The sequence below is a fragment of the Wasmannia auropunctata genome, unplaced genomic scaffold (genome assembly GCF_000956235.1).
Source record: "Wasmannia auropunctata unplaced genomic scaffold, wasmannia.A_1.0 LD335155.1, whole genome shotgun sequence".
NCBI lineage: Eukaryota > Metazoa > Arthropoda > Insecta > Hymenoptera > Formicidae > Wasmannia > Wasmannia auropunctata.
In genome coordinates this window covers 37686-51249 of record NW_012027735.1, presented here as the reverse complement: position 1 = coordinate 51249, position 13564 = coordinate 37686, and the positions used below count along the sequence as shown (strand labels likewise).

Genomic DNA, 13564 nt, shown 5'->3' with positions numbered 1-13564 from the left:
TGAAATGTCTCCGATGATACACCTGAGATGGCAAAGTCCTCGTCCACCTCTCAACGGAAAATTGCGAGATTATGTTGTCCAGTTTTGTAATTCAAATAACAGACATTGCTCATCAGTTATTGCAATAGTTCAATTGTATGAGTCTTGTGACTTGTGGGATAATTATATCTGCAAAATTGTTGAAAAATCGCCTATATTTACTCAAGAAATTAAGGTAAAATATAATATTAAGTCCCACAATATTTTTAATATTTCTAGTAAACGTAAATAATTTATGTCGCGTACTTAATAGATGAAAAAATTAAGTGCATAAAAATCATATAATACAAAATATATTTTACAGGTTTTCGCGTACAACATAAATGTTACTGAACATGGCCCTCCAATTTTCGTGACTAAAGACATGCTTCGTAATACAAGTAAAATTTAAAACTTAGTAAATAATTTAAAAATTTTATAAAAGCTTAGTACTACGAACTTTCTTGACGAAATTAATTATAATTTATAAGACATTAATAATGTTGTACATTATTACATTGCAATCTTTCTTTTCTTATTATCTTTCGCTGTGACTAACATATCTTTACTATAAGCATTTGTTGTGACTTAAAAATAATCGCTAACAAGAAGTTTTTGTTATTGTAACTTATCTATATTATGTGCAAACAATTATTTAGTAGCTTTTTAAAATTTCCTCAAAATATATTGCAAATTAATTTTATTATTGCTTCTATATAAAAATATAAAGATTAAAATCAGATTATATTTAGCATCGGATGTACATTTTAGCACCGGATGCACCTGGGAATTACACTTTTACGATTAATAACAACAGCGTGATTGATCTAAAGTGGCTTCATCCTTGGAGGACAGGTCGTCATCTTAAATATTTTCGCATTCAAATACAAGAAACTTCTTCAAATTTGAGAAGGCGTCTTTCCCGATCACTCGCAAACGAAATACTCGAGTACCCGGTGACACAGTACATGCGTAACTACAATCAGCGATTGTATTTGTTTCCATCAACGCAATACTTTATCTATATTCAAGCTGTAACAGTTGAGAATATATCCAGCCCTACAATGTTCGTGAAAATTCGTACACCTTCAACCGCAGTTTTTGATGATATTCTGAACGTCATGGTAGACAAATCCGATTCCACAATTTTATTAAATATACCGACTGTCTCAAATGACACTCAAGACAGCACAATGCATATCATTGTAAAGGGCCCTAATCTCTGTGAGGAACATTTAGAAGTACCTGAGAAACTACGATCGCGAGCGGGCGTAAAGATGAACGAAAACGCTTGGCAAGCTGCTGAAGTTTCGGTATGTATACATTTATACAAAATAGTTCTGAATTCTAAGCATAAAAATTTTATATCATGAATAAAACTTGTATAATTAATTGTAATAATTAAATTTAACTATGAAAACTATTAACTATAATATTGCTTCATATATAATTGAAATACGATTAACATGAATACAATTGCGATATTATCAAAAATGTTATCTATGGAATACATATGCATGCGCGCGCGCGCACACACACAGCACGCACGCACGCACGCACGCGCCACATAATATATATGATATATGTACTCTCTCATTTTATATATGATATATACATATATATACATATATATAATTATATACGTACATATGATAGTGTATATTTTACAGATATCATTTTCGTTAATATTACAACATACTTATGTGTCATTTTTTTCTCAAAAGTGTACATCTTTGAAATCAATTATCTTTGCTTTCAATTGTGACAGACGAGTGAATTCGCTGGCGGACGATTCAGAATTGGTGACAATAATATTTATGGTACTGCAAGAAATTGTCCATTAAAACCTGATGACACTTATGAAATAGTGATTATCGTAACTGAACGGAATTCGTCCACTGAGCCGATCGTACTTGCAAAATCAGTCCGCGTCGGTGAAGTTCCACCGAAGCATTACGAAGCATGGCTCATACTTATTATATTAATTCTCGTTGTGGCAGGTGCAACTTTTTACTTGTATCGAAGGTAATATTTTTTGTTCGCCTTTTTAAAAGAGCAATACTGCTGGCTACATTTATTAATCTTTGTCGTGTAAGCACTTTAGATAAAATTATCTGCTGACACTACAAATCAAATTTCAATAAAGCACAGATTAATTTTACGTCTGCTGCAATGCAATGTGTAATTTTGTATTACAGGAAAAAGCAGAAATTGACTGAGCAGCTAACGCAAGACGAGATGATTCTATCGCAAAATATTGAGAACTACGAACACGAAACGAAGTCTGTGATATCGAATTCAAAGCAAAATCCTTCGACTCCTTCTGACAGACATTCTCTATCGCGGACAACCACTCCGGAAATATTGCCGATTGCTATCGCGAACGACAATGAAGAGAAAAAAGAAAAGACATCGTTAGTAAAAGTGAAAGAATTCGAAGATTACGTTAGACAGGCGATACAGTCAGGGTTGCTCGATAAGCAATACGAGGTGAGTTCTCAATTTTGGTTTTAACCTTTGAACTATTAAACTGCACTCCGAGAACTTGATATTCGCACGTTGAATGAAATAGCATAAAATTTTAATTGTATACAAATCCTTATCACGTACAATTTGTGAAGGACAATATTATTTCCTTCAATCTATATGTAGCTATAATAAATGCAATTTATAATAACAACACAAGATAATTTTGTGATTTTTTTCGAGACATTTCCAAGAGGACAAACTCGACCGTGGGATTACGGGAAATTACCGCAGAACAAATCTAAGAATCGATATGGAAATCTTATTGCGTGTAAGTAAAAAGTTGAAAATAGACTAGTTACATTTACGCAGCGCTGACTTAATATCATGCTGATTCGTACAGATGACGAAACGCGCGTGATATTGAAGAAACTTCCGGATGACGCTCATTCCGATTACATCAACGCTAATTACATTACTGTAAGTCCTCATTAATACAATAAGTATTTCAGTTGTGAAATGCAAAATATTATAAATAATATTTTTATGTGTTTACACGCAACAACTAAAAATTAATTAATATTAACAAATGATAGTAATTTTTAAATTTAATTGATAATTATTTCAAAAGGGTTATAAGAAGGAAAAGCGTTATATAGCAACGCAAGGACCCAAACCCAACACTGTCATCGATTTTTGGCGTATGATTTGGCAGGAAAACGTTCTTATTATTTGCATGTTGGCAAATGTGGTCGAAAATGGAAAAGTAAGTTCTTTAGTTAAATCTTTAGTTTAAATCGTTACTCTTTTGTGTAAAATGGTTTAACAATTTTTATAGACTAAGTGCGAGCAATATTGGCCGGATATTGGGAAGAAGAAGAAATACGGCGATATTATTGTGCTGAATGCGAAGCACAATGTCTTTGCTGATTATTGCTTTAGAACTTTCCACGTCACTTGTGGAGAGGAAACTCGAAAGGTACTGACATTTTTTTTACGAATATTAGACCCAATAACTTTTATTAAATAATGCACATCAACAACAGATAGAACATCTGCATTATACGGCTTGGCCGGATCATGGTGTGCCATTGTACACGCACTCCGTAGTCACGTACTTGAAGAAACTCTTGGCGACACCACCTGGAAACGGACCCGTAGTAGTTCATTGTAGTGCTGGCGTTGGAAGAACCGGGACCATCATTTTGTGCGACATTTGTCTCCATCGTGCAGCGGCAGAAGGAGTAATAACGACATTTCATTTAATCATCGCTTTAATAATTCACTTGCATTAGTTAACAGTATTTAATATTCACTTTAGTACATAAACTGTGTGGAAAATAATGATTTAATTGTGAATGAAATTGTTTAGTTAGTCGATGTTTTTGCCGAAACGGCGTCCATTAGAAGCGAAAGAGCTAATATGGTAGATAATAAACAGCAATATTTGCTAGCGCATTTGGCATTAATGGAATGTTTACTTTCTATACCAACGACATTGCCGTGTAATGAGATGTTACTGACTCGAATTAAGGAGTTAAAGAAACAATTGCCGATTCAACAGCAAAGGTATGCCTTAAAAATTCGGATGTAAATTTATGTTTAATTTTGAATCATTTAAAATGATGTTACGATAATTAATTATTAATCTTCAGATTACAGAATACGGTATGGCAAGATGAAGCTCTACGACAAGTTGTTACGTCTCCACGACCGTTGTCGGAGCGTAATCGGGCAAAAAACAGATTTCCGGAATTAATTTTAGGTTTGTACGCGTATTTTAATTATGAGATTTATTCTATAAGCTTTTAAAATTCTATGTTTTGACTAATTTCATGGTGATTAGTCAAGAAATAAATATTTTTTATAGTTAACAATAAATTTTATTGAAAGAATATGTAGGATATATTTAAAAACAAATTATTTTATTTTATAGATAAAGCCAGCAGAATCTATTTAAAGAGATATCCGGCATCGGACGAGGACAGTGATTATCTATCCGCCGTTTACGTAGATGGAGTAAAACTTCAGAATCAGTATCTAGCCACACAGCTTCCCATGCCATCAACGATTAATGATTTTTGGCGAATGATTGCCGAGTTTAAAGTCGAACTCATTCTTATGCTGCAGCCGCCTGATTTTCAAGATCCTGTATATGCATCTCCTACATATTAATTTAGAATGTATTTGTGAGAGAAAAAACATTTGCAGACAGAGAGTAATATATTTTTGAAATTTCAGACTTGCTGCGCCGTCGCTCCTGCAAGCGGCGAGTTTAAACCAACCCCATATTTGAATGTTACAGCAAAGGAAGTTGTAGAGTTGGAATATTATACGTCACAAAAATTGCTGCTCGTTGATAATTCTGAGGTAGATCAATTCGATAGTTTTCATTTGCCGCATATTACCTACTCAGCGTGATGACACTTTGTTGCAGAAACCTTTGAGAGAACAGTTTGTTACTATATTGTGTTTGACGGAATGGAAACCTGGAAGAGATCGTTCACCACCACCGGTTATGACGATGGTCACCTTTTGGCAAGCTGCGGAGAGAATTGCGAGAGGCGATGGACCCACCGTCACGCTTTGCCAGTAAAAACTAGAATATTATTTCCAAACTCGAAGAAAGAACCAATTCAAATTATTGTGTTTTTCTTCAACAATAAACAATTTTTTCTCTTATTTATATTTTTCTCTGAACAAATAATTATTCAATTTATGATAAATAATAATGGCAGAATTAAAAAAATAATCAGTTACATATTTGTATTTTTTAATCAATATTTCATAAAATATTAACTATAACACTACAATCTTTCAGCGATGGAGTAACTGGATGCGGTCTCTATTTAGCATTAAATTTCCTACTGGAACGCATGGCCGTTGAAAGAGAATGTGATGTTTGCTTGGCGGTACGAGCTGTCAGACGATCAAGACCAGATTTTGTTCATTCCTTGGTAATATAACAATTTTATAGAAATTTTATAGAAAAAAATATTATTAAAAATCATATCAATACAAAAATTATCTTAGTCATTGATATTAAAACAAAAATAATAGGAAATTTAAAAAAATATACACTGCAATCACAAATTTTATTTAATGCTTAGGAACATCTGGACTACCTATATGATGCAGCAGTGACATATTTGGAATACTTCGAAACCTACGCGAATTTTTCATAAAATAAAAATAAGTTATCAAGATAAAATAAGCGACGTTATGTTATAATAAAAAGCCGAATGCAGTTGCAATATACATATAAAATATTTAAACTTTTGTAAATGTTTTAAGAAAATATTTTACTTTTGTAATTAATAAATTTATTTTTAAATAAAAATATATAAAATATTATTATAAAGAGTTATGGTTATAGTATTATAATTTTGTGCTTTCCTCGGTTTTTCTATTATATGACCAAGGTAAACCACCTTCGTGCTTATGAATACGTTAATACGACGACGATCTCGCGATATTTGCTTCTATCCGATAATGCGGGAATGCGCATATGATTAATTCGAAATGTTAAGTGAAGTAAACTTTGTGAGTAATATCGTTACCAGATAAATAAATTTGACCTATTTTAAGAAATTTAAAATTAATTTGAAGAAACTATTGGATGCGCTTAGAAATTCTAAATTACTATAAATAAATAAATATGCAATATGGATACTTAAATTTATTTAATATTCCATATCATTCAATTTTGCAAAGATTCAGTATTATGAGCTACGATCTAGTAACTAGATTACTAATACCAGATATAATTTAACGTTTCTAACATATTGTAATTTTTTTAATTAGATAAGACAACCCGTAGTAAAAATGAATTACTTAACGACGATTAATGAAATATTGCGATATGCAAACCGCGTCCAGTTACCGCGTCGCTGACTGTAGTGTTATAGTTCTTAATATGAAATATTGATTAAAAAATGTTAATTAAATTTTCCTTTGAAAACAAATGATGTGAAACTTGTATTTGTAGCTAATTCGTCTACTAATGCAAATATCGCAATACTCTTCATTTCGCCGGATTTATTTGCGCGAAATACTTATTATAAAAAAGATAATTAAACACATTTTTTAACTGGTTTAAAATCCAAAACATTTAAAGATAATATATGAATAATATATATTTTCACTTAAGTAAATTATTTTGTTGTTTCTAGTCTCGCATTAATGCTAAATTTGTAATATTTGGAAAAAAAAATAATTTGTAAGACATAAGTAATAATTATATAAATATCGCAACGCTTCTTATGTAATATATAGAAAATTAAAAATTTAAAGAATATTTAATCATTGAATAATTTTCTTAATTGATTTGTGATATAAAACTCTTTATGAAGTTGGCGTAATAAAAAAAAAGTAACAACAAACTGCTCTGTTCTATCATCTTTATAAAAAAAAAATACGCACTAGGTAATAATTTAAATGATATCGCATTACAACTCGGATATTTGAATGAAGTTCCTCTCTTGAATCCGATTTCGGCGACCATGACCGACTCGCCACGGATTCCGGCATTCGTCGCGTAAAAAAATAAAAATTTCACGGACTCAACGATCGATGACCGAGGCTGCGGATATCCCTGCCTCTCGTGAAGTCTTTCATCTCGCCGGCAGAAGGCGCCGCCATCGTGGACCTGACTGATAAACAGCCCATGTTACATACCACAAAGAGACGCGAGCCGTCGCGACGACGCAAACGAGGTGCCTCCGGCGCGCAATTCTCACGTGTGTTTCTGCGTGTTTCCGGTCGCTATTGGTAGCGCAAACTCGCCACGCTCGAGGAATACGATTTCCGCCAAATCTCTCTGGGCGTTTGACTGCCGAGGCCAGGAAAAAAACCGAGGGAAAACCTGAACGTATTTCGTGCGGCCGTAGCCGCACCGCCGCGGAGCAGCAGGTAAGAATTCCTCGAGTAAAGTGCGTGCGTGCGTGCGCATGGCGAACACGTGGCGTCGCGACGGCGCGTCGCAAATACGACGGGCCATCGTCGTTCCGCGTCAATGCTGCTCCGTTTTCGGCATCGCGGCCGTTGACAGCTAGCATTAGCCAAGCTTAACGATCGGCGTGTCGCAATCCAAGGCCGCGGAGGACATGTTTGCCGTTCGAACTCGATTGCTCGAAATCGCTGCGCGCGATATTTCCCGCTCGCGTTTGAATGAGCCCCGACGAGCGATCTTGCCTGAGAAAAGGAGATGAAAAATAAAGAAAGGCTGGAAAAGCTGGATTTCCCCCGAAAATTTTTCCGACTCGCGTGACGCGCGTTGAGACGCGCAAGCAGGTGCTTCGAACGTACGGCGCGGCGGAGACGTCGAGCGGATTCTGCTTAACGTTCGCTTGTTGTTCGTTTTCTGTTATGTAAGGATCACGCTCTGAAAATGTGCAATCTCGGACGCCATCTTAAACGAGCGGTGCGATTTGTACTGGAATTCAAATGCGCTGCGTTTGCAAAACTCTTCGAATCGGCGTGATGTTGCTCGATTCGAAAGGAATCTAATGCGGAGGCGGATAGAAAATTTCTGTTGAAAATAATCCACAGTTTTTGTCTTCAGGAAAAATTAAGTCGCTTAAGTTTTATTTTATTCGATTATCCTTGTTATAATTATGAAAAAATGGACATTGTAATGATTACCATGCTTTACTTGTTATGAACAAACAATAATCCGCATGCTTCTCTCATGAGCTTTCGTCAGTTTTCTTTTTGTGTCTTTCTCTTTGCTCGAAACAATTTAAACAATGTTGTAAAGTTAAATCAACATACGACATTGCGACGATCGTTGCAGAAAAATAATATGCTTTAATCGAAAAATTCCTGTAAACACAGATTAGATTATAAACCGATAACGACTACTTTTTGTTACATGCGATATTGGAGACCATCGTGGAAATTATAGGGTTTTTTAAAATTGGAAGATCGAATTCGGATATTCTTTACGTATAAAAAATAAGAAACGACATATCTCGAAAAAACATACAGTGTATTGCTTTTAAATAATCCTTCTTTTGCATTACGAATCATGGTGATATTCTCATAATAATTCGATTCATTAAATAACGATTAAACTAATTGAAATCTGATACTAAATTTTGACGATTAAAAAATGCACAGTAGACTTTTCTATTCTAATCGTATATTTTCCTAGATTTCTGAACAATGAAAAATTTTATAATTTTCTAATTCAGATACGAAAGATGCGTTATTATTATGATATCATGATATCAGTTATCAGGTGACTGATATGTCGTACAAAGTAGGTCTTCCAGCGGAGTGGCAGCTCTATGTGCCGCTCATGCGTGCGCGATTTTCTCGGAAAATCGAGATTTAGCGTAAGAATTTGCTAAGTATTATTTATCAATCGCGTGACGCGATGCAACGCGGCTTTTTGCAATTCTGTAAACTGTACACGGTAATATAATGAGTTACACAATCGAAAGACCTTTAAGTAGAAATTTATTTACGCGATGAAGAGAGGAAAAAATAATATAAATTAATCGAGGCGGCTATGGCTTATGTATTAATTTATATTATTTCTTCTTTTATTAATCTCAAGTCTCTCTTCACAAATGCGTATTCTTGATATTTATTCAGAAGGCCTCTCAATCATACATATTTCACGCGTTTCATGCGTTTGAAGGATATATTTGCTGGAACTTTAAAACCGAGCTCGTGTCAAGATCAAAGATTTTCCTTGACGGAGATGCGTTTCGCGTTATTACGACGTACCTAATAAATGGCAGCGCTATCTCCACTGCGATTAGACATTAACGACCACGGTTGGCGTATTCACATTCGAAATTAAAGGAAACTTTGGCGCGAACTTCGGACTTTTTAATGCGACGTCTCGCTTGTTCTTCGTACAGACAACGATATCGTATACAATTACGCCTAACTCTGACAATCGATCCGACCGTGGCCCAAGTTGACAGCAATTTAAAATCGCTTCTGCTCCTTCGTAAGAAGATGTCCCCGCGGGGTAACTACGATTACGATTAAGGTCCATCCGGCGCCGGCGGAAGGATCATCTCCGTTCTTTCCTATTTACATCGAAAACCTCATTAATATTTACGATCGTGACACGCAAAAGTGTCCTTAACATTCTCGCAATTATTTGATATTTCGATGTATTTCAATGCCGATCATCGACCTTGCTTTCGTCATATTTATATACAATATAATTTGCATATTTTGCTTTTTATATATTATACATTTATATTCGAGAGATTTCGTTATCATATATAGTTGTATGTACAGAATATTTGCGGACAATGGCTGCAAACTTAAAAGGGTACTAAATTTCGTTAGATTGAATAATTTTTATTAATCCGTATTCGACGATGCTTCCTTAACGTGCTAGGCTCTGTCGGACATTGATATTTTTTTATAGCGGCATATCAAGAGTTTAGTATACATAATCCATATTGATACTCAAAATAAATTCATCAGGATAATAAATCATGCATGTGATTATTTATTATGTTATTATTTCGCTATACTTCTGGAATTTTTCAGAGGGTGCATCAGTCAAACACCGTAGATACAATGCTTGTAATGAAGTTGCAGATCGCCATTTATTTTGAACATTGGCTATAATCAAATAAAATTTTGGCTATAATCAAAATCAAATTGAAAAACATATTTTTTAAATTCTAATCTAACTTTACAAAAATTAAACAACGGTCAACAAGGCAAAAATTAATGCCTAGCGCCTTATTCCTTAAAGAGGTATTTCTGAATACGAGTTATTTATCAAAATTGTTTAATCTAACGAGCTCTACTACTCTTTTAAATTTATCGAAATTGTCCGGAAACATTCTGTATAGAATTTAAAGAGAATCTTGTATTTATTGATATTTCATTCGTTAAAATATAACTAAATAAGTTAAATTACAAAATATAATTTTTAAGCTGAATAATTGTGTTGAATAATGGATTTACAAACTTTAATATCGTGTAAAGAAATACATCGTGTAAAAAAATAATGGTATAAAAAAAATAATTTCCGCGAGATAACGAGATAACGATAAACTGTTCCCAGTGTGACAACAAAGCGGTATATTGCAAATACCACCGAGAAATCTTCTAACGATAAGTGAAGGCAGCGTCTTTTCAGGGTGGAAGATGACGTCGCCGAAGAGTGTCAAGGTACGCAAGATGGAGACTTCAACGAGAAGCTGGACGGCGAGATCGATCCTGGGCTCGGAATTTACAGAAGCTCCTCCGCTGCAGGAGGTTTATGTGGGCGTTTTGAAGCAACGGAAGGACACCTCCACCGCGATCAAAAGCATATCTGCCGCTTTGCCGGGATTCGGTCATCTGAAGCGCTGTTCCAACGGAAAACTGCTTCTGGCTCCGCTCCGCTCGGATGAATCATCACGTGAAAAAGGCCACGACATTTCTCTCAGTGAAAATCAGCTTAAGACTCAGCTGAAGGAGAGAGGATTCGATCTCTCCTTGCTGCAGGAGAAATTCCAGGTGACGAAGGTGCCAGCCAAGGCGCCAAGAACCAAGTTACAGGCCGGAGAAGGTTCGAAGATCTGGCCGGTAAACTTTCATCCTGATCAGACGATCGAGAGCCTGATCGACGGCTCGATCTTCGATGAGGATTGTTTGCACGCGATCGAGCGGATCATGTCGCTGGTAATAGAGACCGCCAGGTTGAAGGCGGTCGGCGACGACCGCTGCACCGGCGCCGCGGCGATCGTCGATCCCGAGGACGGGAGAATCCTGACGGTGGCCGCCGCGAGACTCGACAGACATCCCATGTGGCATGCCGCCATGCTGGCGGTGGATCTCGTTGCCAGACTTCACGGCGGTGGTGCGTGGGAATTGAACGACGAGGAATGCGAAGAAACGAGAAGACGAACAGACGCTACCGATGAGGAAGATACGTTCGGCGACGGAAGTACAGATCCGAACGGCACGACTGAAAATCAGAGCTCGAAGAGGCTGAGACGAATCAAGAGAAGATACGAGGAAGAGACACCGCTCTGTTATCCGAGATCTCTGTCCTCGCTGCAGTTTCCAGTTCAAACGTCCCTCGAGACGCAAGTCGTGCGGAAAGGGCGAAGGAACAACGGTGCCAAGGTCGAGAGCGCGAAGCAGAAGGAATGCGAAGATAACGCGAAGAAATGCGGGCCGTATCTCTGCACGGGTTATTGGGTGTTCCTGCTGATGGAACCGTGTCCACTCTGCGCGATGGCATTGCTGCATTCCAGAGTCGCGCGAATCTTTTATGGCACGGCCAATCGGAGTGTCGGAGTTCTCGGCTCCAAGGCGATTTTGCATATGGTGCCGGGTTTGAACCATCGATACCGGGTCTGGAGCGGAGTCCTGGAACGAGAGTGCCGAATGGCAGTGGAAGAAATCAACGCTCGCAGAAGTCGCGAGTCTGAGTGACGAATTCGACGGTGAAAGATAATAATGCTCTAAGTGGCTGCACGGTCATCGGAGTCTCCGGGAATAACTGAAGATATTGATGCCGTGAAATCGCGGACAAAACAAAAGGACAAACAGGAGCGAAGTTTATATTTCGTCGTTGACATCTCTCCGTTCGTTTGTCGTTTTTACTAATGACATCTCGTGCGAATTACGTTATCTATGCATATAGATGACATTATAAAGACATTTTTGTGATACGTTATCTCACTTGCATAACATATTGTGCACATTCATGCGTTGTCATAAAAGAAATAAATTCAATAAAAGAAAGCTGAATTGTGACATCTAGTAATACATATGTCGCGACTGGTTCAATACTCCTTTGATATTTTTCTCATATTTCTCTGATACCATTTCAAGAAGATAATCGAATTAATTTTTTAAGAGATTTGTACGAAATTTATTAAGCAAATAAATAATTTCCTAGATTTCTCAACGGTGGATTATTTCTTCGATCCATCGGTCGCACCGGCAGCAACTTAGATACTTGCATACTACAACCGGTTTTATAATTTCAATCGAAAGCAACAAGACGCAAAAGACTACACATGATACGGACGTGCATTCGGCTATAATGACTCTCGGTATATGCGTGACCTTGACGCCTTGACGCGTGCATGTGCGTCCGCATCTGCTGTCGCTTCTTGGTGTGCACGGCGAATTAACACTTGTGTTTGCTGACACACACAGTATGACGTTCGATCATTCCCCGAAGATTGTAAAAATCATTTCTGTATATTCTTTTGTCTTTCATTCTCGATGGCAGAGCGTATCCTTCAGTGCAAAGCAGGGTCTTGGGACGCTTCTTGGGCCAGAGCCAAGATATTTTTTACTCGAGGTTTCCTACACAGTCTATTTTAAAAGAGAAAACTCGTTTTTTTTATCGACCACTTGAAAATTGAATTTAATAACAAAATTAAACAGTATAACAACATAACAGAACGACAAAATTAGTAATTATTATTCATATTTCGAAAATTTAACTTTTGGCAAGAATTCACGTATCTTTAATCGACAGTAAGACAGGGTCGAATGTCACTTTAACGTTCATTATTCGATAGCACAATTCATTTTGCGCGCAAAATTGTAAATTATCGATATGATTTATGCGCGCTTACAATTAGTCGTTTAACTCCATCGCTTCGTGTCGTATCTACAACTCGTTTAATTCAGAGGCAAATAATCTTGTTTCTCCGCGACAATAATATACAATCTTATTTGCCGGTTTTTTTTTCTCTCGCGGATTTTCCAGGCACGTTCGCTGTAATTATCTCTCAACGAGAGGTGCTGATAATGAGCAGAGATCGACGACAAATTTGTCAAAACGTTCGTAGCGCAGATAACATTACCAGTTGTAAGATATACTTGGTATAACGCTGTAATATAAAAAATATGCAATACGCCAATAAAATTCGGCGGATTTCACGAAAGTTGTCGCTCGATTTAATTACGTACAATTTGATCGATAATATACAGTTTAATGATACCTGAGCACACGACGCAGTCTGTGAAAAATGACAATAATTAATTAAGAGGCAATTATTTGATATTGTTACGTCAGAGAATGACACATCTCAACGAAGCGCATCTTACGCATTCTCATAAATAGATATTTAAAATTATTGCCCAA

At 36.4% G+C, this 13564-nt stretch overlaps 2 protein-coding genes across 2 annotated transcripts in view; both read left to right on the top strand.

The window, feature by feature from the left end:
• The window catches only part of LOC105457734 (receptor-type tyrosine-protein phosphatase S-like), a 9772-nt gene extending 3990 nt beyond the window's left edge, over positions 1-5782 (top strand). The window contains exons 12-28 of the mRNA XM_011702572.1: positions 8-214; positions 344-419; positions 790-1331; positions 1787-2043; positions 2217-2508; positions 2728-2815; positions 2888-2964; positions 3116-3250; positions 3323-3463; positions 3531-3728; positions 3857-4053; positions 4140-4249; positions 4421-4635; positions 4726-4854; positions 4922-5076; positions 5306-5441; positions 5595-5782. Coding sequence (XP_011700874.1) covers positions 8-214; positions 344-419; positions 790-1331; positions 1787-2043; positions 2217-2508; positions 2728-2815; positions 2888-2964; positions 3116-3250; positions 3323-3463; positions 3531-3728; positions 3857-4053; positions 4140-4249; positions 4421-4635; positions 4726-4854; positions 4922-5076; positions 5306-5441; positions 5595-5669 — 3030 coding nt within the window. The 3' untranslated portion in view covers positions 5670-5782. The remainder of the gene's footprint in view (positions 1-7; positions 215-343; positions 420-789; positions 1332-1786; positions 2044-2216; positions 2509-2727; positions 2816-2887; positions 2965-3115; positions 3251-3322; positions 3464-3530; positions 3729-3856; positions 4054-4139; positions 4250-4420; positions 4636-4725; positions 4855-4921; positions 5077-5305; positions 5442-5594) is intronic.
• A 4832-nt stretch (positions 5783-10614) lies between these two features.
• Positions 10615-11892, top strand: LOC105457733 (probable inactive tRNA-specific adenosine deaminase-like protein 3). The gene has a single exon (XM_011702571.1). The coding sequence runs from the start codon at positions 10615-10617 to the stop codon at positions 11890-11892; it is 1278 nt and encodes a 425-aa protein (XP_011700873.1).
• The last annotated feature ends 1672 nt before the right edge of the window (positions 11893-13564 follow it).

Excerpts from the sequence above, each read along its gene's own strand:
- LOC105457733 (XM_011702571.1), top strand. The coding sequence starts at position 10,615 with ATGACGTCGCCGAAGAGTGTCAAGGTACGCAAGATGGAGACTTCAACG.